The sequence below is a fragment of the Dendrobates tinctorius genome, unplaced genomic scaffold (assembly GCF_039654945.1).
Source record: "Dendrobates tinctorius isolate UK_male_01 unplaced genomic scaffold, ASM3965494v1 ptg000285l, whole genome shotgun sequence".
Taxonomy (NCBI): Eukaryota; Metazoa; Chordata; class Amphibia; order Anura; family Dendrobatidae; genus Dendrobates; species Dendrobates tinctorius.
This window is the reverse complement of record NW_027361952.1, coordinates 974,989-1,001,586: the sequence shown is the minus strand read 5'-3', so window position 1 is coordinate 1,001,586 and position 26,598 is coordinate 974,989. Positions and strand designations below refer to the sequence as shown.

General features: G+C 44.2%; 1 protein-coding gene across 2 annotated transcripts; it reads right to left on the bottom strand.

Moving 5' to 3' along the window:
* Positions 1 to 1,706: 1,706 nt before the first annotated feature.
* On the bottom strand, positions 1,707 to 12,378 carry MCIDAS (multiciliate differentiation and DNA synthesis associated cell cycle protein). Of its 2 annotated transcripts, XM_073559945.1 has the most exons (7): positions 12,259 to 12,378; positions 12,107 to 12,185; positions 11,951 to 12,036; positions 6,307 to 6,379; positions 5,211 to 5,434; positions 5,006 to 5,116; positions 1,707 to 4,390 (listed from the first exon to the last, which is right to left on the bottom strand). In XM_073559945.1, the coding sequence occupies exons 1-7, from the start codon at positions 12,355 to 12,357 to the stop codon at positions 3,938 to 3,940; spliced, it is 1,125 nt and encodes a 374-aa protein (XP_073416046.1). In that variant the 5' UTR covers positions 12,358 to 12,378; the 3' UTR covers positions 1,707 to 3,937. The 2 variants fall into 2 exon arrangements, with proteins under 2 accessions (XP_073416046.1, XP_073416047.1); XM_073559946.1 differs by lacking the exons at positions 11,951 to 12,036; positions 12,107 to 12,185; positions 12,259 to 12,378 and adding an exon at positions 7,171 to 7,295.
* Between the last annotated feature and the right edge of the window lie 14,220 nt (positions 12,379 to 26,598).

Genomic DNA, 26,598 nt, shown 5'->3' with positions numbered 1-26,598 from the left:
GTTCTAGTAAAACAAATACAGCCCTCTGGGCAAAACAGGAAAACAAAACAAAATGGTAGCACAAAGCACAGTCCTACTGAGAGCAGGGTTCCTCCAGCTCACCACTAGCAGAACACACACGGTTCAGGTTGGTTCCAGCACAACCATTTTTCTTGAGTGTTTCCTCTCCAGGCACTGAATGACTACTGCCTTTGGAGGCCAGCTACTTAAGCCCCAGACCACACCCTGGGATGGAGATAATGAGGACATCCTCCCACCCTCTCTATGGATGTCTACATAAAACGCAGCCCATATTACAAATTAGCTGCAAACCCCTCACCACACTTAGGGCAGGTGCACATGCTGCGGATTTGGCCTCTGCAGATCCGCAGCAGTTCTGCAGACAGTGTACAGTACAATGTAAGTCTATGGGATTTACAATCCGCAGTGCACATGCTGCGGTTTTGAATCCGCAGAAAGAATTGACATGTCAATTCTTTCTTCTGATTCCGCGCAGTTTGCCACCTATTCCATTGTCCAGGTGTCAAACCGCAGAGAAAATTCCGCTGGTGAATCCGCAGCGTGTGCACATGGCCTTAGTGTGCTGGAGGGAAATCTCTGGTTTTTATATAACTGACACCATTAAGCAGAGTGAAACATATCTCTCCTCCAGCACTCTACAAGTGACTTTGTCACAATGTCCAGAAAAAATAAAAAGTTAAGTTGGCAAACCTGCGTACCCACCTACTTGTTTTCCATCCATCTCCATCCCCACTCCCCTCCCTTTGGCTTGATTGACATCTCTGACTTTACTGGAGTCATAGGAGGGCTCTGTAATCAGGCAGGGGCTTGTGTTGCAAAGAAAAGTCCATATTACATTTTGTTCAGTTCTTCACATTGAAAGCTGGACAGTATTGTATGGATAGGGAATAACAGGTTATTTGGGGAACATCTCTTTAAAAATAGCCCCATCTTGGATGACAGATTCCCTTTAAAAAGATTTCATAAACTTATTAAAAATGAGACTTTTTATGATGTATATAAATATTTTTACTTAGAAAACACATAAAAAATAAAACCATCTCATTGTAAAAATCAGCATCCTTTAAACAAAAGATTAATTGCATTGTCAGCTTTAAGTTACATTTTCATTTGACATTAAAGTCGTACGAGCAAAATAACATATCTTCATTATATAAGTTAACCTCTCTGCTGATACATTCACCTGCGATGCAGCAGCAGATTTTTTATTTTTCCAATAGTTTTTTTTTTTACATAATCAGTGTATAAATATTTTCTAAGAATTGGCATCAGTGCAATGGGTGATTTCATTTGAATCCTTGCGAGAGGTATATATGATATCCAGCCTATATTTTACAGGTAGTATGAATACTTCTTTTCAGTGGAGAGTAAACGATGAGGGTTGTAGTCCAGGATGGGGAGCACTGGCAGTTGTGATCCTGCTTTTAGGCCGGGGTCACACTAACCTGCGCAAAATACGGTCAGTATTTTACATGCGTAATACGGATGACAGACCCCTAAATAGTGCTCCGTATGTCATCCGTAATCAAGGTGTGGTCGCGTATTTTGCGCATGTCAGCATCCGTATGTAATCCGTATGGCATCCGTATGGCGAGATTTTCTCGCAGGCTTGCAAAATGGACATATAATGGAGCCCTATGACAGTTTTAATAAAGAAATGAAAGAATAGATATAGACACATAGAATGCATATATATATATATATGTGTATTCTATGTGTCTATATCTATTCTTTCATTTCTTTATTAAACCTGTCAGTGTGAGTTTACTGTATCGTGCACTGAATTGCCGGCTTTTCTAAAAGACACCTGGTGCATATTTCTCGCAAGTCACACGTGTGTTCCGTGTGTAATCCGTATTTTTTGCGCACCCATAGACTTGCATTGGCGTATTACGGGCGTAGTACGCTGACAATCGCAGCATGCTGCGAGTGGCACGGAGCATAGAATACGGAGGAGAAATATACTGCTGGTGCGAGGGACCCCATAGAGAATCATTGGTCCGTGTCTAATGCGTGCTTTTAGCGCCTTTCACTCTCCCGTATTCCTCGCCAGTGTGACCCCGGCCTAAAAAGGGATGAAAAGAAGTTATTGCCGATCCCCCAGGATAAGGGACAGCCTAGATCAACGGGGGGTCTGGCTGTTGGGTCTCCCGCCGATTGCAAGAGCGGAGCACTTTTATCCCTGCTAGAATGGAGCGGTAGTGCACATGGCTGACCAAGGTGTTCCGAACCACAAAATGCAAAGTTTGTCACCCAGTCATCACCATTGTAATGGGTATTTGCTCAGTGCCTGAAATTATGTTTACTTTATACCGGAGCAGATTGATTTCTTGATATGTGGCCTTCCTGGTAGATACATGAGAGGAGTTACGCTGTGCAGGTTTCAATGGGAAATATTTGTAAGGCACAATATGATGCACAGCAAAAAATACATAATACGAAGTCTCCTACACCCAGAATAGGCATGTGCACAGAGATATTCTTCCTTGTGGTGTGAATATTTATGCTGATTCTTTGGAGCAGAAACTGAGCGAAAACTCCAAGTCTGGCTATGCGCACATGGAGTCTTTTCGGAGTGGAAACTGAGCAGAAACTTTCCGAATCCTCCTCAAAAAATCAAAAGCTTTCCTCTTAGTGGTTATGTGCACACAGTATCTTTTTCAGGGGGATTTCGCACCAGAAAAAGTGGTGAAAATCCCCCGGAAAAACTAAACATAATGCACAGCAAAGTAAAAATGACATTACTGTGCATACATTCAGCATTTTGTCACTTCTTTTCAAAAGCTTCAGGCTATGTACCCATGTATGCAGAAAAAAAATGGACTCCTTCCCAGGAAAAATGAGCATTTTTTATGCTTTTTTGCCCTTTTTTTATGTTTTTTTACAGGAGCATCCTCCTGCTCATAGAATATAGTTAGAAATGCTGATTTTTCCACAAAATTAATGAACATGCTGCGTTTTTTTTTCGCAGAAAAAAACGCATCATGTGCAGAAAAATTGCAGAATTCATTAAAAAGAATGGGATGCTTCTTGTATGCGTTTTTGAAGCGTTTTTGCCGGGAAAAACGCTTAAAAAAACGCTTACATGGGTACACAGCCTTAGGATTTGGAAACTCTCGTGCGGTTAACAGATGTAACATGTTCATTCTTTAGGACACTTCTGCTCAGAAGCCCCCTGCTCTTTCAATACAAGATATAGTAAAAAGTCGCAGCAAAAACGATGGCAAAACCTCCGGCGGAGCCTCTTCAGAAGACAAGCTGCCAGACAAACTCTGACGGCTCCAGCAGGGGATTATGGATGCCGTGTGGACATAGAAAATCAGTTTCTGCTCCAAAAACACCTTAAAAAACTCTGTGTTCACATAGACAGCTTGAGAAATTTTGAGGAGGATTTGGAGAGTTTCCTCTCAGTTTCTGCTCCAGAAACTCACATCCTAACAAGACAAACTTCTACAGGAGAATGTCTGTGTAAAGTATGGCCTCATAGACATCTTAAGATGCCGTATTAGGCCACGTTCAGTATTTGGTCAGCATATTACATCAGTATTTGTAAGCCAAAACCAGGATTGCGTGAAAAATGCAGAAGTGGTGATGTGTTTCTATTATACTTTTCTTCTGATTGTCCCACTCCTGGTTTTGGCTTACAAATATGGATGTAACATACTGACCAAATACTGAACGTGTGAATGTGGCCTTATTGCTTCGTACAACTCGCAGTCGCAGGTCATGTAGATCCGGAATTCAGTTTTGTGCATGAGTTGTATCAAGCACTGCAACTTTTTTACTCTGTAGTCCATGTTCTTAGCGCTGTATTGTCGGACTATTATGAGTGTTGCCCGCCCCCTGATGGCGGTCTGGATAACCAGCAATGTGAGCCTCAGTTTATGGAAGTGTAGTTAGCTGAATGTAGATGGATTCAGTTTGGGACCCATCTAAATTTATAGCCTCCTTCATTGGTCCTAATAGTAAAGGCATTTCCCTGGGGGAAAGCAAGAGTCCGAATGGTGCAATGATCTTTGATGGAGGTCCTGAAGGTGATGTCTTCTTCCAAATCAGTGTTACACAAGTTCACTGAGCTGTGACCTGTGGAGGTCTTCAGTCCTTGAAAAGCTCCGCACATTTTGATAGTGGCGGTGACCTCATCCTTGCTGTCCTCAGAATGCAATTTCGGACGCTTGGCTTCACTGTGGACACTCCCCATCAGTGCGGCATTGCACTTCTCCGAAATTTCCTTCAATATCTCATCCACCTGATTACTCTCCAGCTCAGCGGTCTGTGGATAGAATTCCTCTAGACTTCTTTTTACTGGAGGTCTGTTCGGTAATCCGTCAGAAGAAAGTCTGGTATCATCTGGATGTTTCATGAGCTTCTGTAGAAATAAGAAGAGAAAAAATTAACAAAAAAACTAGTTTTATGAACATGGGGCCCTATTCATCATTTGCATATTTTTTAAGTCCCTTTTCTTTTTTTGTCTTGTTTTTTTGTTGAATTTTTTTGGCACCAAATTTTTCAGAATTGCACCCGTGCACAATATTCTTTATTTTTGCTTTCTTTGCCTGCATGTTCTGCTAAAATGTTGCAAGTTTTGTGCCAAAGTTACAGGCATTCCTAAAAAATACCTCTCGTTGCTGGAGAAAATTTGAACAAAAAGTTTGTAACATTTTGATGAGTCAGCCCAAAACATCTCAAAACAACCAGCAATGATGAATATATATATATATATATATATAAAGAAAACACGTAAAATAGACTTAAAAAAAGGTGCAAATTAAATAAAGTATAATGCGGAAATGAAAAGTGAAAACGCCGAAAATTAGACAAAAAAAGGAGCAAATACAGTAACGAATTGGGTAACTAATGCCTATATTATCTCAGCTGTTATGCTATTGTAATCTGATATCAGCCAAAATGAAGCAATCCTAGTTTGCGGCTCTTGAGCGCCCTCTGTGGGCATATCATCACATTACAGCTTCCATCCACTTACATCAAGAACAGACGCCAAATGCTTCGCCTGATTTGCAAGTTCTTTAAGCTGAACATTTTTCTCTTTGAGGCAAGCAATCTCCTCCTGCTTTTCATTCAGGGTCACGTGTAGCTGAAACAGTTAAAAATAAAAGTATTTAGTAATAATATCTTTTAAACATCAGATGTCTAATCAATAGATTGTCATATGCTGCTGCCATACATACCTGATTGTTTTCTACCAAGGCATCTCCCAGCGCCTTCTGGTTCTGATCAGCCATATCCCTCCAGAATTGCTCTGTGCTGGGAATAGGCTGGACGTTAATGGGCGCCAGTTGTGGTTGGGATGGATGGATATTGGGGACCATGCATGGCTCAAATGCTGGCACATCCGAGGACAGGAGAAGAAAGCCTGCTGCACCCAATCCCGTCTGCATGTGAGAGGTCTGGTCTGCAAAGAAGTTTGCACATTAATTCAGAGTATAAAAGAAGCATATAAAATAGTAGTAAGTGTATTTAAAGCCGCTAGATAGACTGCGTTTTTTTGGTTCAGTTTTTTCTTTATACGATTTCATGGGGAGCCTCAAAAATTATTGTAATAAAAAATGCAATTCAGAAAATCAAAGTTTCTGCACTAAAAAAAAAATATAAAAAAACTGTCAAATCTTTACTGAAAACATGTCAAAGAAGAGGGACAGTTCAGCAACAAAGCAGTGAAACTACAATAATCAGCGCAGATTGCTATTGTGTATTTTGGTGCAGAAATCTGCCGAAAAATCAAAACGGAAGAAAGCGATGAGAACGTGGCCTTTATACTGCCATACACTGCGTTATAGCCTGACCGGTTGGACAGAACTCTGTGCAGAGATCAATCAACATAATACAATTTATGCAATTTTTAACATAAAACAGTTCTGTTCGTATTTCTATAATAAAAAGGTACAAAATAAAATAAGTCATAAACATCTTACTACTTTACTTAATAGTCAAAGGATGTCAATATATCTCACATTAATCCTAGGTGACACTAACTCACGCACATATACTAGAAAGCAAAGTGGGAGAATCGAGCTCAATAAAAGGCCTTTGGTGCTGTAAGGTGCCAGCGTTACTTGCCGGGGCACGGAGCCAACTGCGCTGCTATAATGTAATGCTAATAAAAACTGACAAAAGTACAAGGTGATGTGACTGGTGTGGTGCTGCCAGTCCCAGAATTACGCAGAGAGAAATTACAAGAAAAATAAATATGTATAACAAAAAAAAGATACAATGTGTAATATAATAAGTGTTATAAAATGTAATAATAAAACAACCATCCATTACCATCAATAAAACTGTCCACGGCATCCCTGAATTCCTGCAGATCAAACTCAGGTTCACTTTGCAAGCAATGCCCCTGGAACAAATAAGGGGGTACAGCAGGTGTAAGCAGCAGCATAGATATCCTTGAAGCATCACCATAAACGTACAGGTGCAGAACGGATATCCCTGCAGCAGAACCATAAACATACAGGTTCAGAACGGATATCCCTGCAACTGCACCGTACACATACAGGTGCAGAATGGATATCCCTGCAACAGCACTATAAACGTACAGGTGCAGAACGGATAACCCCGGAAACAGCACCGTACACATACAGGTGCAGAACGGATATCCCTGCAACAGCACTATAAACGTACAGGTGCAGAACGGATATACCTGCAACAGCAGCATAAACATACATGTGCAAAATGGATATCCCTGCAAGAGCAGCATAAACGTACAGGTGCAGAATGGATATCCCTGCAACAGCACCATAAGAGAACAGCTACAAAACAGATATCCCTGTAGCAGAACCATAAAAGTTCATATGCAGAACGGATATCCCTGGAGCAGCACCATAAACGTACAGGTGCAGAACGGATATCCCTGCAACAGCACCACAAACATACAGGTGCAGATCGGATATCCCTGCAACAGCACCATAAATGTACGGGTGCAGAACGAATATCCCTGCAGATGCACCATAAACGTACAGGTGCAGAATGGATATCCCTGCAGCAGCACCATAAATGTACAGATGAAACACAGATATCCTTGCAGCGTCGATATAAATGTACAGGTGCAGAACAGATATCCTTTGCGAAGCCCCATAAACTTGGAGGTGCAGAATAAATATACCTGCAAAAAAAAAAAAGGCCACAAACCTGATATTCATATCCATAGGTGGAAAAATTAAAAGGACCAGTCGGCACTGCCATATCCAACATTGTGACTGCGTCCACCAGTGGGAGAGCTAATGAGACGTGTAGATGGTGCCGACTGTAGTGTAACGTCCACTAATGCCAGGAGCAGGTGTACAGGAGGCAGGACAAGTCAGTTATCCTGAACCTGTCAGTCTTCTCTGTCCCTATACAGCCTCTGTCGCCTCCTGATAGGTCAGTGATTGTTCAATCTCTACCCCTCACTGATCTGCATTCCTCAAGGCCCTTCAGTGACAGATTAACCCAGGCTGCTTGCTCCAGTGTGCAGAGCCTCACCTCAGGGCACCGGGCAAAGAAACTGCCCGGGGAGGCTTAGTGTCCATACAATGCCAAACCAGGGCGAGGGCGCCTCCCAAACAGGGCACTGATCACATCCACTACAATGCACTTCACAGTAGAATAAACGACTATTCACTGCAGGTTTACCTGGGTACACTACACACCTATGGGCAGCCAGTAGCCATATGTATAGTGCAAATTACAGGCAGGACCGTCTGCTGGGACCTACCGGAGCATTCTGCTCCAAACTTAGTGGTGCACCCCGTGTGTCACACTTGGCACATGTCGCAAGAAGTTAGCGCAAAGGGGGCTTGTAATATGGGGGGCATGCATTTCTTTGGTGTAAAGTCCATCATAGATTCTAAGCCTTTTCTGGAGTAAAAATGGCTCTACACTTAAGAGTTTTTGGAAAGTTTTTGATGTTGTAGATTTTCTGCACCCATTAGGTAGTTAAGTTACTTGCTTTTTTTTGTGTGTTTTTATTGCATTTTTGACCCTGCAGATTTTGTCTCTTTTTGGTAAGTAATTGTTAACATAAAGCCGCTTTGTTTTTTTTTATATTTCCTGGCATTTGATTTTAACAAAACTTCACCGATACGGCGCGGCGTTTTCGCAGCGTAGACACACTAAAACGTTGTGCGTGGTTTTTTTTTACCTGCATCTAATGCAAGTCTATGGAGAAAGTCCGCACATAAAACTCAGTGTACTCATAAGAGAAAATGACATCTTGCGGGTTTCGAAACGCGCTCCGCAGGTCAATTTTCGCCAAGAAAAATAAAAAGCACAATGGGTGTGAGATTTCTATAAATCCCATCCACTGTGCTGGGACTGTAAGACGCTGCGCTTTTGACACAGAAAAAATATGCAGCGCCAAAAACTCATCGTGTGAACACAGCCAAAAATTTTACGATGAGTTTTTGGCGCTGCGTATTTTTGCTGTGTCAAATGCGACAGTCCCAGCAAAGGGGATGAGATTTACAGAAATCCCCTGCCCTCTGTGCTGCTTTATTGCTGAACGTAAACCCATCTTCTTGGATTTTGAGACAAATTTACAAAATGTTGGACTTTGGCTCTGATTTATTAAGACCGGATATTTTTTCGGCCCGTTTCAATGAAGGAGGCACTGGAGTAAGATACACCTCTCAATGAATTTTCAGGTCTATGAATTGCACAGGCCACAGAAATTTACACCAGCCAAAGCCTGTACTTCTGTGGCATAAATGATGATGAATTTGTCGAGTGCGCTTTCCATGTTCTGCCCCATTGAGCTCCGGCCATTTTTCATAGAGGAGGCAGGAACTGAGGTAAAAATGCTAGAATCTTGTACAACTTTGAGTTGTGCAACATTTTTTACAAAATTTCACTCAGTTTTACATCAAAATTCTGGTGAAAACTGCATGATGAATTGGCCCCCAGTGTTTTGTAAATGAGACGCATCTTGACTCTTTTTCTACAACTTGTAGCCCTGGGTCTGTGGAAAAATTAGCATGGATTATGGGAAACAGGGCAGAAAAAAGAAAATTGTCCGTCCACAGACACGAGGACCTGAATAAGTGCAGTTTATCAAAAACTTCTCAAAGAGAAGTTGCTCATAGCAACCAATCAGACCACAGCTTTCGTTTTTTAAACCACAGTGGCAAAATGAAAGCTGTGCTGTGATTGGTTGCTATTAGCAACAAATACTATTTCTTTAGGACAGGCACCATATTCATTACCATTAGGCCACATTATCACATTCAGTATTTGCTCAGAATTTGACATCAGTATTTATAAGCCAAAACCAGGATCAATCGGGGAAATGTATAATAGAAATACGGGCACGTCTTTTATATTTTTCACCCACTCCTGGTTTTGGCTTAAAAATACTAATGTAAAATACTGATCGAATACTGAACGTGTGAACGTGGCCGTACAAGGAGGGTACTTTGTCATCCTGCCACACAAATCCCAGTTTGTGCATTTTGTGTGAACTTGGCAGAAACATTCACACAAATCTGAATTCTGGTAATAATCCTCCTACAAATACACTACAAGTGTCAGCCATTATGCAACTTGTTACACTGCCAAGGTTTATATATAGAGCACAATGTGTATCGCCTCCAGGTGGGTGCAACTCATTGTAATAATCAATTGGGAGAGAACAGCAAATAATGAGGAATAATGAAAAACCGCATCCAAACGGCCATGTCAGACTGTACGTGCCAGTGTATTAACCTTTAAATGGATGGATGGATGGATGGATAGATAGATAGATAGATAGATAGATAGATAGATAGATAGATAGATATGTGATAGATAGACAGACAGACAGACAGATAGATATATAGATACGGGATAGATAGATAGATAGATAGATAGATAGATAGATAGATAGATAGATAGATAGATAGATAGATAATAAGAAACAACAGTACAGGAAAAAGTAGGGTGCAAAGCCTCCCAGGCACATACCAGTCCTTATGAATAGAAAATCAAAAAAGACAGAGGCAGCACACCATATGAAATTTTAGAAAAAAGTGCTTTTTAATGGCCCATGTGGCGACATTTCGGTCTCAAGTGCAGACCTTTTTCAAGCCTTGATAAAGGTCTGCACTTGAGACCGAAACGTCGCCACATGGGCCATTAAAAAGCACTTTTTTCTAAAATTTCATATGGTGTGCTGCCTCTATCTTTTTTGATTTTCTAGATAGATAGATATGTGATAGATAGATAGATATGTGATAGATAGATAGATAGATAGATAGATAGATAGATAGATAGATAGATATAGGTAGACAGACAGACAGACAGAGAGATAGATAGATAGATAGATAGATAGATAGATAGATAGATAGATAGATAGATAGATATGTGATAGATAGATAGATATAGGTAGACAGATAGATAGATAGATAGATAGATAGATAGATAGATAGATAGATAGATAGATACATCATAGTTCGTATCCAGCATGGCGGTGGTTAATCAGGTCATGGATTCGCACGCTATCGGTGGTTATGCTTGCAGCAGTTAAACTGATATGACCGTTAGTTTCTGTAGTAACATCAGTTTCCACAACACAATCCCACAGAGAGCTCAGAAATCAGGCTGGACTGATTCTACTTAACAAACCGAAGGTATCAGTCACCTTAAGGCCAAGTTCACACACCTGTATTTTCAGTGCGAGTGCAGTCATTGAAAAGAGTAACAGCACGTGGACCAATGTTACTCCTGTTCAGATGAGCAATTTTTTTGTCACGGATTAAATCTGCCCATGACAGAAAAAATGTGAGCTAGCACTAGTTTCTACTATATGTCGGATGAGACTCGTCTATTCAAGTCTATGGGTGCGCCAAAAATATGGTTACCCATACGGAGCCAATTCTTTAACATATGAATTTACTCCAAAGCAATGTAACAAAAATAACCATGCTATATGTAATATAAATATACCAACTGACTAGACACAATCAAAAAACAATTCTCTAAAGAAAATATGTTCAAAACATTGCAGAAAAAAACATGAAGGCAGTGTGTTCACAAAGGTAAATCCCACAATGACATCATCAAATCGATATAAATCACAAAATATATAAAGTAGTGAAGGTACAAACTCTGAGCAAAACATAACAAATCTTTAACCTGACCCTGAAGTAGTCATAAATAACAAAAGATCAAGCCCAGCAAAGATATCACCCACTGCGTGCCATAGTATATGGCCACTAGTGACCAACAAGGCCTAGGACCCTGACGCGCGTTTTGCATACAGCTTCATCAGAGGGTTTTGATTCGCGTACAACTTCGTCAGAGGGTTTTGACACGCATTTCATGTATAGCTTTGTCTTTTAACATAGGAAATTGTATTTGGTCTTGTAAATTTTAATAACTGCTTATGTATAAAAACAGATGTCATACGGACAACAATTCACATGAAAATTGCCTGTTTTTTCCTGGATGTAACTTGGATGATTTTTTTTCTATACGCTGGTGTGAACTTAGTCTGACAATGGACCATGGATAAGGCAAGAAAACACATCTGTTTATTAAAGGGGCTGTCCATTGATGGCCTATCCTAATGTTTGATCGGTGGTGGTGTGAACAGCTGAACGGCAGGGTGCCGAGTGCTGCACCCTCACCAATCACACATTGACGGCTATCAATGGTAAAATCTCAGACAACCCCTTTAAAAATACATACACAGACACTGAAGCATCAGCTTCTCAAGATGTCTTAAGTCACAAGATAAATGAAGATAATGATCAGATCCTATGCGATTGAGGCGATCATTTTCCCCATAGTGATTATCGCTGTGATCAGACCCCGGGGGGGGTGCTATATGTAACCTCTCACTAACCTGAACTGCTTTCAGAGGAGTTAATGACTTGCTTTGACACTGAGTATTGCCACCTCAATTAGCATTTCACGGCTAGTGTTCACATCACAGCTTTGAGGTTTGGTGCCTTACCTGCTGCGTTAGACTGCCCCTAGCGGCGTCCTGCTGTATGACACTGTGACAGTCAGCCAAGTCCTGCCAATCAATTGCAGACAGAGCTGTGGGGCAAAGAGACAGGTGAGTGCAGCCCCGCTATACCGCTCACTCCTCACTATATGGAACACATACCTGCATCCACAGTGCTGGGGGGCTGCTCCACATAGATGGTGACAGGCCCGGGGGGCTCCCCGAATATCCTCCGGGACACCTGAGTATAAATGGGTCATTAGCTGAGACAGTAGACACATAGCACGGCTCCGGCCAGCACTCAGCGCTCCTACCTTCTTCTCGGGCTTTTCCGGCTTCCTACTGACTCTGTTAGCAATGTCCGCTATTCTGTTTGGACACAGTTTATCGAAGGCTTTCCTCCTGTGCTGCATGATTCCAGCTCTGGAGGGAAATGCTGCAGATCTGCCGCTCACAAAGTGAGAACTAAGAGTAAACTTTATAACCGCAGAGTTGCGACAATCTGTCGTCTGCGCCAATCACAGGAGCAGGGACGCCGGCGGTTACCAGGGTGAGGCGTCCCTAGCAGCAGGCAGCGCCGGAGCCCGCCAGTGCCGAGCCCGCCAGAGCCCGGGCTGCGGGAGCGGGGGCAGCAGGGGGCGCCGGGAGCGGAGCTAATCACCACGCACAATAGGGGACAAGTAATTACAGCCGGGACTCCGGTGTCCCCGCTCCTGCGCCGCCGCGGGCACTGGGGACCTCACAGCTGACAATTAGCGGAGGACGTTGTCGGGGGAGGGACGGGGAGCGCCAAAAGAGGCTGCGAAAGGCGCCCCCTGCTGGCGGCAGCGCAAACCCGCGAAGCTCATATAACAGAGCTCTGCACCTCCTGTATAGGGAGTGTTCTTCTCTATCATCTATCTGTCTGTCTATCTATCATCTATCTATCTATTATCTATCTCTATCTATCATCTGTCTATCTATCATCTATCTATCTATTATCTATCTATCTATCTACTGTATCTATCTATATATTATCTATCTATCTCTATCATCTATCTCTCTATTATTTATCTATCTATTATCTATCTCTCTATTTATCTACTGTATCTATCTATCTATCTATCTATCATCTATCTATCTATTATCTATCTCTCTATCTATCTCTCTATCTATTATTTATCTATCTATCTCTCTATTATTTATCTATCTATCTATCTATCTATCTATTATCTATCTATTATTTATCTATCATCTATCTATTATCTATCATCTATCTCTCTATCTATCTATTATCTATCATCTATCTATCTACTGTATCTATTTATCTATCTATCTCTCTATCTATTATCTATCTATCATCTATCTATTATCTATCTATCATCTATCTATCTCTCTATGTATCTATCTATCATCTATCTATTATCTATCTATCATCTATCTATCCCATATCTATCTATCTATCTATCTATCTATCTATCCCATATCTATCTATCTATCTATCTACAGTTATGGCCAAAAGTTTTGAGAATGACACTAATATTATATTTTCACATGATCTGCTGCCCTCTGGTTTTTATGTGTGTTTGTCAGATGTTTTTATCACATACAGAAATATAATTGCAATCATATTATGAGTAACAAAAGGTTATATTGACAGAATGAGTTAATGCAGCAAGTCAATATTTGCAGTGTTGACCCTCCTTCTTCAGGACCTCAGCAATTCTCCCTGGCATGCTCTCAATCAACTTCTGGACCAAATCCTGACTGATAGCAGTCCATTCTTGCAAAATCAATGCTTTTATTTTGTCTGAATTTGGAGGTTTTTGTTTGTCCACCCGTCTCTTGATGATTGACCACAAGTTCTCAATGGGATTAAGATCTGGGGAGTTTCCAGGCCATGGTCCCAAAATCTCTATGTTTTGTTCCCTGAGCCATTTAGTTATCACCTTTGCTTTTTGGCAAGGTGCTCCATCATGTTGAAAAAGGCATTGTTGATCGCCAAACTGCTCTTGGACGGTTGGGAGAAGTTGCTCTTGGAGGACATTCTGGTACCATTCTTTATTAATGGCTGTGTTTTTAGGCAAGACTGAGAGAGAGCCCATTCCCTTGGCTGAGAAGCAACCCCACACATGAATGGTTTCAGGATGCTTGACAGTTGGCATGAGACAAGACTGGTGGTAGCGCTCACCTGGTCTTCTTCGAATAAGCCGTTTTCCAGATGTCCCAAACAATCGAAAAGGGGATTCATCAGAGAAAATGACTTTACCCCAGTCCTCAGCAGTCCACTCCCTGTACCTCTTGCAGAATATCAGTCTGTCCATGATGTTTTTTCTGGAGAGAAGTGGCTTCTTTGCTGCCCTCCTTGAGACCAGGCCTTGCTCCAAGAGTCTCCGCCTCACAGTGCGTGCAGATGCACTCACACCTGCCTGCTGCCATTCCTGAGCAAGCTCTGCACTGCTGGTAGCCCGATCCCGCAGCTGAAACACTTTTAAGAGACGGTCCTGGCGCTTGCTGGTCTTTCTTGGGCGCCCTGGAGCCTTTTTGGCAACAAGGGAACCTCTCTCCTTGAAGTTCTTGATGATGAGATAGATTGTTGACTGAGGTGCAATCTTTCTAGCTGCGATACTCTTCCCTGTTAGGCCATTTTTGTGCAGTGCAATGATGACTGCACGTGTTTCTTTAGAGATAACCATGGTTAACAGAAGAGAAACAATGATTCCAAGCTCCAGCCTCCTTTTAAAGTGTCCAGTGGTGTCATTCTTACTTAATCATCATGACAGATTGATCTCCAGCCCTGTCCTCATCAACACCCACACCTGTGTTAATGGAGCAATCACAGAAACGATGTTAGCTGGTCCTTTTAAGGCAGGGCTGCAATGATGTTGAAATGTGTTTTGGGGGATAAAGTTAATTTTCTAGGCAAATATTGACTTTGCAAGTAATTGCTGTTAAGCTGATCACTCTTTATAACATTCTGGAGTATATGCAAATTGCCATTAGAAAAAATGAAGCAGTAGACTTTGTAAAAATTAATATTTGTGTCATTCTCAAAACTTTTGGCCATGACTGTATTATCTATCATCTATCTATCTCTCTATCTATCATCTATCTATCTATTATCTATCTATCATCTATCTATCTCTCTATCTATTATTTATTTATCTATCAATCATCTATCTATCCATCTATCTCTCTATCCATCTATCTATCTATCTATCTATCTATCTATCTATCTATCTATCTCTCTATCTATCATCTATCTATCTATTATCTATCTATCTATCTATATATCTATCTATCTATCTATCTATCATCTATCTATCTATCTATCTATCATTTATCTATTATCTATCTATCATCCATCTATCCATCTATCTCTCTATCTATCATCTATCTATCTATCTATCTATCTATCTATCTATCTATCTATCTATCCTCCTGATTTTAGATATTGTCCTTTGTGTTTTTCTCCATAGACTGAGCAGTGACTAGTGGCTTTGTGATTTTCCATCTAATGATTTCCTGTGGTGTTGTATTGCAACCTATGACCTGCCACATGTGCAACACAGTCACAAATGTTTCCAAATATTCCTCTTTTTTTATGCTACTTGCAGTAGTCTTCACTCTTCACTGCTCAATGCACCCAACTGTCACTCAAATATGACATCTGCGATTTGCTTTTTTTTTTTTTTTTTTTTTAAGTAAAATCACTTCACTTTAGTTACACAAAAGCAGATCATGGACAAGTTGCACAAGTACAATCATAGAATGGTAGAGTTGGAAGGGATCTCCTGGGCCATCGTGTCCAACCCCCTGCTCCAAAGCAGGATTCACTAAATCATCCCAGACAGATGTCTGTCCAGCCTCTGTTTGAAGACTTCCATTGGAGGAGAACTCACCACTTCTCATGGCAGCCTGCTCCATTCATTGATCACTCTCACTGTCAAAAAGTTTTCTAATATCTAATCTGTGTCTCCTCCCATTCAGTTACATTCCATTGCTTCTCATGTTTCCATGTGCAAGTGAGTATAAGGATGATCCCTCATATTTGTAGACAGCTATTAAGCCTTCTTTTTTGCAAGCTAAGTACAATTATGGGCAGTATCATCTTTGGTGCAGCAGAGACGTAGCAGGGGGCAGAGGTGTGGGGGTGTTGACAGAGAGGCAGTTGCCCCAGGAACTAAAATCCATGTAGACACATAATTTCCCCTCCACGCCCTCCTTCTCACACATCCCTCACTGTGAAATGATTGTGACTGCAGTCATGTAGTGAGGGTCTGTGTGCCATTGAGGAAGCTATGTAATGCTTGAATCGTTCAGTCACAGCCCAGACTATGGCAAGGAACTCCAGCTTGAAGGAACTGTAGTTGTCAGGGTTCCTTTCAGTGGGACGAAGCTTCCTGCTGGCGTACGAGATCACTCTTTCTTTGCCATTTTGTACCTGTGACAGTACTGCTCCAGGTCCCACGTTGCTGGCATCAGTATACAACACAAAGGGTTGGTCATAATCTGGGTAGGCCAGAACTTCATCTCCTGTGAGAGCCATCTTCAGTCGAGTGAAGGACCTCTCCAGCTCCTCATTCCATTCGAATGTAGGACTCTGCTTTCTGGCCTTCTTGGGCTGACCCACCAGAAGATTTTGCATAGGAGTGGCTATCTCAGTGAAGCCTTTGATGAACCTTCAGTAGTAGCCTACCAGCCCGAGGAATTGACGTACTTCATGGAGGTTGCTGGGCTTCTGCCAGTCCCAGATAACTGTGACTTTGTCAGGATCCGGTGCCACACCTTCTGCACTCACTACATGACTGAGGTACTGAACCTTGGGCTTCAGGAGATGGCATTTGGAAGGCTTCACCTTCAGGCCAAAGTTGGACAAGGCTTCAAACACCTCAGCCAGGTGCTTCAGATGGTCTTCATAAGTCTTGGAGAAAACAATGACATCATCAAGGTTCAACAGTACCGTCTCGAAGTTCTTGTGTCCCAGGCAGCACTCCATCAGCCATTGAAATGTTCCTGGGGTGGTGCAGAGCCCGAATGGCATATAGTTGAACTCACAGAGACCCATTGGGGTGGTAAATGCTGTTTTCTCCTTGTCTGCCTCTGCCACGGGAACCTGCCAATACCCACTACTGAGATCCAGGGTGGAAAAATAGCAGTTTTAAGTGCAGCTAATGATTCCTCAATTCTGGGTAATGGGTAGGCATCTTTTTGTGTAATGCTGTTAATTCTTCTGTAATCAACACACATTCTCATGGTACCATCCTTTTTCTTTACAAAAACTATTGGAGTTCCCCAGGGGCTACAACTGTCTTTGATCACCCCAGCTTCCTTCATTTCCCGCAACATACTTTTGGCACATTGATATTGTGTTGGGGGTATAGGCCGGTACCTTTCTATAATGGGCGGATGATCTACAGTGGGGATATGATGTTGAACCCCTTTTGCCTTCCCAAAATCTAGGGGTGTTTACTGAATACCCGCTCATACTCCTGAGTCACTCTGTAAACCCCATTTTTCTGGTATAAAGGTGTAGAGTCAGTCCCCACCTGCAGTTGCTGGCACCACTCCTCCAGCTGCTTTACAGAGCCATTGTCCTCCACCTGGTCGGATGAGACCAAGGGCTCTGCTGCCCGTATTGCATTGTTACTGACAGTAAGCAGCTTAGCAACTGTGGCATACCGAGGTATTGTGGCCTCCTCCTCCCCACAATTCAAGAGGCGTACAGGTACTCTCCCTTTGCGAACATCAACTACCCCTCTGACTGTCAGGACAGTGGGCCGGCTGTCAGAGTACACTGGCTCTACCAATGCCTGGTAATCTTTTACTCCGAGGCCTATGGCTGCCCGACACCAAATCAACATTTCACATCTGGGGGGGGTATTGCAATGGGGAAAGAATCACTCACTCTGACGCTGCTGCCAATTTCTCCGCCAGAGAGTTCTACCTGCTGTCTTTGCATCAGGGCCTTGATCTCCTTCTGCAGGACTGCAGTAGTTTATTTATGCACCATGACATCACAGCGTTGAATAATCTCTGTACTGTGACATCACTGCGTGAGTGATCTCTATACTTTGACATCAGTATACAAATAAGTGCAATGTGACATCATCAACAGTGTGGATCACCTTTATACTGTAATATTACTATGCACATTATCGATGCACTGTGACATCACTGTGTGAATGATCCATATACTGTGACATCATAATGCACATTGTCTGTGCTCTAGGACATCACTCCGTGAGTGATCTTTATACTGTGACATCAGTATGTACATTGTCCATGCACTGTGACATCACTCCCTGAATGACCTCTGTACTGTGACTTCCCCATTCACTCTGACAGCACTATGGGAATATTCTCAGTGTTTTGACGTCACAGTATATATTATTGTAACATCGCCATATGAATGATGGCTATTCTTCACAATGTACAGTATCCTTGTTCTGTGACATCACTGCCTGAATGACCTCCATCCTATGACATCACTGTGTGCACTATTGATGCTCTGTGATTTCTATACTGTGACTTTATCCAGGTCTTGTGACATCATGACGTGATAGATCTCTACCGTGACATCATTGTGTATATTTTCTCTATGCTATCACATTACTAAGTATGTTATCTCCCGCTCTGCATGATAGCATGACTGCTGTATACTCTGATACAATGTCTCCATAGGCTTTTTTCACATTTTTGGATTTGACCCAGAGATTAACCACAGATTCTGTTCCGAAATCTGCATCAGATCCGACGATAATGCACGCGTCATGTATGTGAATGGTGATTCTGCAATTGTGTTGACATAAAATAGAAAATGTACTGCTAATTCGTTTGCTACTTGTTTTGCTTAGAAAAGATGAACACTACTGAATCACAAAATGGATCTGCAGCACGATCAGCACCGACAGAAGAAATGTAGGGACAGCCTTCAATATCTGCCATGGAAATACATGAATATTTAGCTGTAAGACGAATGATTGAGCAAATCAGACTTCAGATCAGTAATAGAGGGGGGTGATCTGTGCTGCAGACTGTAGGTCAGCAACGGGGGGGGTGATCTGTGCTGCAGACTGTAGGTCAGTAACGGGGGAGGTGATCTGTGCTGCAGACTGTAGGTCAGTAATAGAGGGGGGGGTGATCTGTGCTGCAGACTGTAGGTCAGTAATAGAGGGGGGTGATCTGTGCTGCAGACTGTAGGTCAGTAACGGGGGGGGTGATCTGTGCTGCAGACTGTAGGTCAGTAATAAAGGGGGGGGTGATCTGTGCTGCAGACTGTAGGTCAGTTATAAAGGGGCATGATCTGTGCTGCAGACTGTAGGTCAGTAACAAGGGGGGTGATCTGTGCTGCAGACTAGGTCAGTAATAGAGGGGGATGATCTGTACTGCAGATTGTAGGTCAGTAATAGAGGGGGGTGATCTGTGCTGCAGATTGTAGGTCAGTAATAGAGGGGGGTGATCTGTGCTGCAGACTGTAGGTCAGTAATAGAGGGGGATGATCTGTACTGCAGATTGTAGGTCAGTAATAGAGGGGGGTGATCTGTGCTGCAGACTGTAGGTCAGTAATAGAGGGGGGTGATCTGTGCTGCAGATTGTAGGTCAGTAATAGAGGGGGATGATCTGTGCTGCAGATTGTAGGTCAGTAATAGAGGGGGATGATCTGTACTGCAGATTGTAGGTCAGTAATAGAGGGGGGTGATCTGTGCTGCAGACTGTAGGTCAGTAATAGAGGGGGGTGATCTGTGCTGCAGATTGTAGGTCAGTAATAGAGGGGGATGATCTGTGCTGCAGACTGTAGGTCAGTAATAGAGGGGGATGATCTGTACTGCAGATTGTAGGTCAGTAATAGAGGGGGGATGATCTGTGCTGCAGACTGTAGGTCAGTAATAGAGGGGGATGATCTGTACTGCAGATTGTAATAGAGGGGGGATGATCTGTGCCGCAGATTGTAGATCAGTAATAGAGGGGGATGATCTGTGCTGCAGACTGTAGGTCAGTAATAGAGGGGGATGATCTGTACTGCAGATTGTAGGTCAGTAATAGAGGGGGGATGATCTGTGCTGCAGACTGTAGGTCAGTAATAAAGGGGGATGATCTGTACTGCAGATTGTAATAGAGGGGGGATGATCTGTGCCGCAGATTGTAGATCAGTAATAGAGGGGGATGATCTGTGCTGCAGACTGTAGGTCAGTAATAGAGGAGGATGATCTGTGCCGCAGACTGTAGGTCAGTAATAGAGGGGGATGATCTGTACTGCAGATTGTAGGTCAGTAATAGAGGGGGATGATCTGTGCCGCAGACTGTAGGTCAGTAATAGAGGGGGGATGATCTGTGCTGCAGATTGTAGGTCAGTAATAGATGGGGATGATCTGTGCTGCAGATTGTAGGTCAGTAATAGAGGGGGGATGATCTGTACTGCAGATTGTAGGTCAGTAATAGAGGGGGGGACAATCTGTGCCATAGATTGTAGGTCAGTAATGGGGGGGGTGATCTGTGCCGCAGACTGTAGATCAGTAATAGAGGGGGATGATCTGTGCCAGATTGTAGGTCAGTAATGGGGGGGGTGATCTGTGCTGCAGACTGTAGATCAGTAATAGAGGGGGATGATCTGTGCCATAGATTGTAGGTCAGTCAGTAATAGAGGGGGGTAATCTATGCTGCAGATTGTAGGTCAGTAATAGAGGGGGGGGTGATCTGTGCTGCAGATTGTAGGTCAGTAATAGAGGGAGGGGTGATCTGTGCCATAGATTGTAGGTCAGTAATAGAGGAAGGACGATCTGTGCTGCAGATTGTAGGTCAGTAATAGAGGGGGGACGATCTGTGCTGCAGATTGTAGGTCAGTAATGGGGGGGTGATCTGTGCTGCAGACTGTAGATCAGTAATAGAGGGGGGTAATCTGTGCTGCAGACTGTAGGTCTGTAATAGAGGGGGGTGATCTGTGCTGCAGACTGTAGATCAGTAATAGAGGGGGGGTGATCTGTGCTGCAGACTGTAGATCAGTAATAGAGGGGGGGTAATCTGTGCTGCAGATTGTAGGTCAGTAATAGGGGGGGTGATCTGTGCTGCAGACCAGTAATAGAGGGGGGGGCGGGTAATCTGTGCTGCAGATTGTAGGTCAGTAATAGAGGGAGGGGTGATCCGTGCCATAGATTGTAGGTCAGTAATAGAGGAAGGACGATCTGTGCTGCAGATTGTAGGTCAGTAATAGAGGGGGGACGATCTGTGCTGCAGATTGTAGGTCAGTAATAGGGGGGGGGTGATCTGTGCTGCAGACTGTAGATCAGTAATAGGGGGGGTGATCTGTGCTGCAGACTGTAGATCAGTAATAGAGGGGGGGGTAATCTGTGCTGCAGACTGTAGGTCAGTAATAGGGGGGGTGATCTGTGCTGCAGATTGTAGGTCAGTAATAGAGGAGGGTGATCTGTGCTGCAGACTGTAGATCAGTAATAGAGGGGGAATAATCTGTTCTGCAGACTGTAGGTCAGTAATAGGGGGGGTATCTGTGCTGCAGATTGTAGGTCAGTAATAGGGGGGGTATCTGTGCTGCAGATTGTAGGTCAGTAATAGGGGGGGTATCTGTGCTGCAGATTGTAGGTCAGTAATAGAGGGGGGGGTAATCTGTGCTGCAGATTGTAGGTCAGTAATAGAGGGGGATGATCTGTGCCATAGATTGTAGGTCAGTAATAGAGGGGGATGATCTGTGCCATAGATTGTAGGTCAGTAATAGAGGGGGGTGATCTGTGCTGCAGACTGTAGATCAGTAATAGAGGGGGATGATCTGTACTGCAGATTGTAGGTCAGTAATAGAGGGGGTGATCTGTGCTGCAGATCAGTAATAGAGGGGGGGGGACGATCTGTGCTGCAGATTGTAGGTCAGTAATAGAGGGGGGTGATCTGTGCTGCAGACTGTAGATCAGTAATAGAGGGGTGGAGGGGGTTATCTGTGCTGCAGACTGTAGGTCAGTAATAGGGGGGGTGATCTGTGCTGCAGATATTAGGTCAGTAATAGAGGGGGGGGAATGATCTGTGCTGCAGACTGTAGGTCAGTAATAGAGGGGGATGATCTGTACTGCAGATTGTAGGTCAGTAATAGAGGGGGTGATCTGTGCTGCAGATCAGTAATAGAGGGGGGGGACGATCTGTGCTGCAGATTGTAGGTCAGTAATAGAGGGGGGTGATCTGTGCTGCAGACTGTAGATCAGTAATAGAGGGGGATGATCTGTACTGCAGATTGTAGGTCAGTAATAGAGGGGGTGATCTGTGCTGCAGATCAGTAATAGAGGGGGGGGACGATCTGTGCTGCAGATTGTAGGTCAGTAATAGAGGGGGGGAGGGGGTTATCTGTGCTGCAGACTGTAGGTCAGTAATAGGGGGGGTGATCTGTGCTGCAGATATTAGGTCAGTAATAGAGGGGGGGGGAATGATCTGTGCTGCAGACTGTAGGTCAGTAATAGAGGGGGGGAGGGGGTTATCTGTGCTGCAGACTGTAGGTCAGTAATAGGGGGGGTGATCTGTGCTGCAGATATTAGGTCAGTAATAGAGGGGTGGGGGAATGATCTGTGCTGCAGACTGTAGGTCAGTAATAGAGGGGGATGATCTGTACTGCAGATTGTAGGTCAGTAATAGAGGGGGGATGATCTGTGCTGCAGACTGTAGGTCAGTAATAGAGGGGGATGATCTGTGCCGCAGACTGTAGGTCAGTAATAGAGGGGGATGATCTGTACTGCAGATTGTAATAGAGGGGGGATGATCTGTGCCGCAGATTGTAGATCAGTAATAGAGGGGGATGATCTGTGCCGCAGACTGTAGGTCAGTAATAGAGGGGGATGATCTGTGCTGCAGACTGTAGGTCAGTAATAGAGGGGGATGATCTGTGCCGCAGACTGTAGGTCAGTAATAGAGGGGGATGATCTGTACTGCAGATTGTAGGTCAGTAATAGAGGGGGATGATCTGTGCCGCAGACTGTAGGTCAGTAATAGAGGGGGGATGATCTGTGCTGCAGATTGTAGGTCAGTAATAGATGGGGATGATCTGTGCTGCAGATTGTAGGTCAGTCAGTAATAGAGGGGGGTAATCTATGCTGCAGATTGTAGGTCAGTAATAGAGGGGGGGGTGATCTGTGCTGCAGATTGTATGTCAGTAATAGAGGGGGGGGTGATCTGTGCTGCAGACTGTAGATCAGTAATAGAGGGGGGGTAATCTGTGCTGCAGACTGTAGGTCAGTAATAGGGGGGGTATCTGTGCTGCAGATTGTAGGTCAGTAATAGGGGGGGTATCTGTGCTGCAGATTGTAGGTCAGTAATAGGGGGGGTATCTGTGCTGCAGATTGTAGGTCAGTAATAGAGGGGGGGGTAATCTGTGCTGCAGATTGTAGGTCAGTAATAGAGGGGGATGATCTGTGCCATAGATTGTAGGTCAGTAATAGAGGGGGATGATCTGTGCCATAGATTGTAGGTCAGTAATAGAGGGGGGTGATCTGTGCTGCAGACTGTAGATCAGTAATAGAGGGGGTGATCTGTGCTGCAGATCAGTAATAGAGGGGGGGGACGATCTGTGCTGCAGATTGTAGGTCAGTAATAGAGGGGGGTGATCTGTGCTGCAGACTGTAGATCAGTAATAGAGGGGGGGAGGGGGTTATCTGTGCTGCAGACTGTAGGTCAGTAATAGGGGGGGTGATCTGTGCTGCAGATATTAGGTCAGTAATAGAGGGGGGGGGATGATCTGTGCTGCAGACTGTAGGTCAGTAATAGAGGGGGATGATCTGTACTGCAGATTGTAGGTCAGTAATAGAGGGGGGATGATCTGTGCTGCAGACTGTAGGTCAGTAATAGAGGGGGATGATCTGTGCCGCAGACTGTAGGTCAGTAATAGAGGGGGATGATCTGTACTGCAGATTGTAATAGAGGGGGGATGATCTGTGCCGCAGATTGTAGATCAGTAATAGAGGGGGATGATCTGTGCCGCAGACTGTAGGTCAGTAATAGAGGGGGATGATCTGTGGTGCAGACTGTAGGTCAGTAATAGAGGGGGATGATCTGTGCCGCAGACTGTAGGTCAGTAATAGAGGGGGATGATCTGTACTGCAGATTGTAGGTCAGTAATAGAGGGGGATGATCTGTGCCGCAGACTGTAGGTCAGTAATAGAGGGGGGATGATCTGTGCTGCAGATTGTAGGTCAGTAATAGATGGGGATGATCTGTGCTGCAGATTGTAGGTCAGTAATAGAGGGGGGATGATCTGTGCTGCAGATTGTAGCTCAGTAATAGAGGGGGGGACGATCTGTGCCATAGATTGTAGGTCAGTAATGGGGGGGGGGGTGATCTGTGCCGCAGACTGTAGATCAGTAATAGAGGGGGATGATCTGTGCCAGATTGTAGATCAGTAATGGGGGGGGGTGATCTGTGCTGCAGACTGTAGATCAGTAATAGAGGGGGATGATCTGTGCCATAGATTGTAGGTCAGTCAGTAATAGAGGGGGGTAATCTATGCTGCAGATTGTAGGTCAGTAATAGAGGGGGGGTGATCTGTGCTGCAGATTGTATGTCAGTAATAGAGGGAGGGGTGATCTGTGCCATAGATTGTAGGTCAGTAATAGAGGAAGGACGATCTGTGCTCCAGATTGCAGGTCAGTAATAGAGGGGGGACGATCTGTGCTGCAGATTGTAGGTCAGTAATGGGGGGGGTGATCTGTGCTGCAGACTGTAGATCAGTAATAGAGGGGGGGTAATCTGTGCTGCAGACTGTAGGTCAGTAATAGAGGGGGGTGATCTGTGCTGCAGACTGTAGATCAGTAATAGAGGGGGGGTGATCTGTGCTGCAGACTGTAGATCAGTAATAGAGGGGGGTAATCTGTGCTGCAGATTGTAGGTCAGTAATAGGGGGGGGTGATCTGTGCTGCAGACCAGTAATAGAGGGGGGGGGTAATCTGTGCTGCAGATTGTAGGTCAGTAATAGAGGGAGGGGTGATCCGTGCCATAGATTGTAGGTCAGTAATAGAGGAAGGACGATCTGTGCTGCAGATTGTAGGTCAGTAATAGGGGGGGTGATCTGTGCTGCAGACTGTAGATCAGTAATAGGAGGGGGGGGGTAATCTGTGCTGCAGACTGTAGGTCAGTAATAGGGGGGGTGATCTGTGCTGCAGATTGTAGGTCAGTAATAGAGGAGGGCGATCTGTGCTGCAGACTGTAGATCAGTAATAGAGGAGGGTGATCTGTGCTGCAGACTGTAGATCAGTAATAGAGGGGGGGTAATCTGTGCTGCAGACTGTAGGTCAGTAATAGGGGGGGGTATCTGTGCTGCAGATTGTAGGTCAGTAATAGGGGGGGTATCTGTGCTGCAGATTGTAGGTCAGTAATAGAGGGGGGGGGTAATCTGTGCTGCAGATTGTAGGTCAGTAATAGAGGGGGATGATCTGTGCCATAGATTGTAGGTCAGTAATAGAGGGGGATGATCTGTGCCATAGATTGTAGGTCAGTAATAGAGGGGGGTGATCTGTGCTGCAGACTGTAGATCAGTAATAGAGGGGGATGATCTGTACTGCAGATTGTAGGTCAGTAATAGAGGGGGTGATCTGTGCTGCAGATCAGTAATAGAGGGGGGGGACGATCTGTGCTGCAGATTGTAGGTCAGTAATAGAGGGGGGTGATCTGTGCTGCAGACTGTAGATCAGTAACAGAGGGGGGGTAATCTGTGCTGCAGACTGTAGGTCAGTAATAGGGGGGGGTGATCTGTGCTGCAGATATTAGGTCAGTAATAGAGGGGGGGGAAATGATCTGTGCTGCAGATTGTAGGTCAGTAATAGAGGGGGGACGATCTGTGCTGCAGATTGTAGGTCAGTAATGGGGGGGGTGATCTGTGCTGCAGACTGTAGATCAGTAATAGAGGGGGGGTAATCTGTGCTGCAGACTGTAGGTCAGTAATAGAGGGGGGTGATCTGTGCTGCAGACTGTAGATCAGTAATAGAGGGGGGGTGATCTGTGCTGCAGACTGTAGATCAGTAATAGAGGGGGGTAATCTGTGCTGCAGATTGTAGGTCAGTAATAGGGGGGGGGTGATCTGTGCTGCAGACCAGTAATAGAGGGGGGGGGTAATCTGTGCTGCAGATTGTAGGTCAGTAATAGAGGGAGGGGTGATCCGTGCCATAGATTGTAGGTCAGTAATAGAGGAAGGACGATCTGTGCTGCAGATTGTAGGTCAGTAATAGAGGGGGGACGATCTGTGCTGCAGATTGTAGGTCAGTAATAGGGGGGGTGATCTGTGCTGCAGACTGTAGATCAGTAATAGGAGGGGGGGGGTAATCTGTGCTGCAGACTGTAGGTCAGTAATAGGGGGGGTGATCTGTGCTGCAGATTGTAGGTCAGTAATAGAGGAGGGTGATCTGTGCTGCAGACTGTAGATCAGTAATAGATGAGGGTGATCTGTGCTGCAGACTGTAGATCAGTAATAGAGGAGGGTGATCTGTGCTGCAGACTGTAGATCAGTAATAGAGGGGGGGTAATCTGTGCTGCAGACTGTAGGTCAGTAATAGGGGGGGGTATCTGTGCTGCAGATTGTAGGTCAGTAATAGGGGGGGGTATCTGTGCTGCAGATTGTAGGTCAGTAATAGAGGGGGGGGGGGTAATCTGTGCTGCAGATTGTAGGTCAGTAATAGAGGGGGATGATCTGTGCCATA

What these genes read in the sequence shown, in the direction of transcription:
- MCIDAS (XM_073559945.1), bottom strand. Translation starts at nt 12,357, where the DNA reads ATGCAGCACAGGAGGAAAGCCTTCGATAAACTGTGTCCAAACAGAATA. An exon ending in CCCCAGCACTGTGGATGCAG is followed by an intron (nt 12,037 to 12,106) that starts GTATGTGTTCCA and finishes TTTGCCCCACAG; the next exon opens with CTCTGTCTGCAATTGATTGG. An exon ending in CGTGGACAGTTTTATTGATG is followed by an intron (nt 5,435 to 6,306) that starts GTAATGGATGGT and finishes ACTTCTTTGCAG; the next exon opens with ACCAGACCTCTCACATGCAG.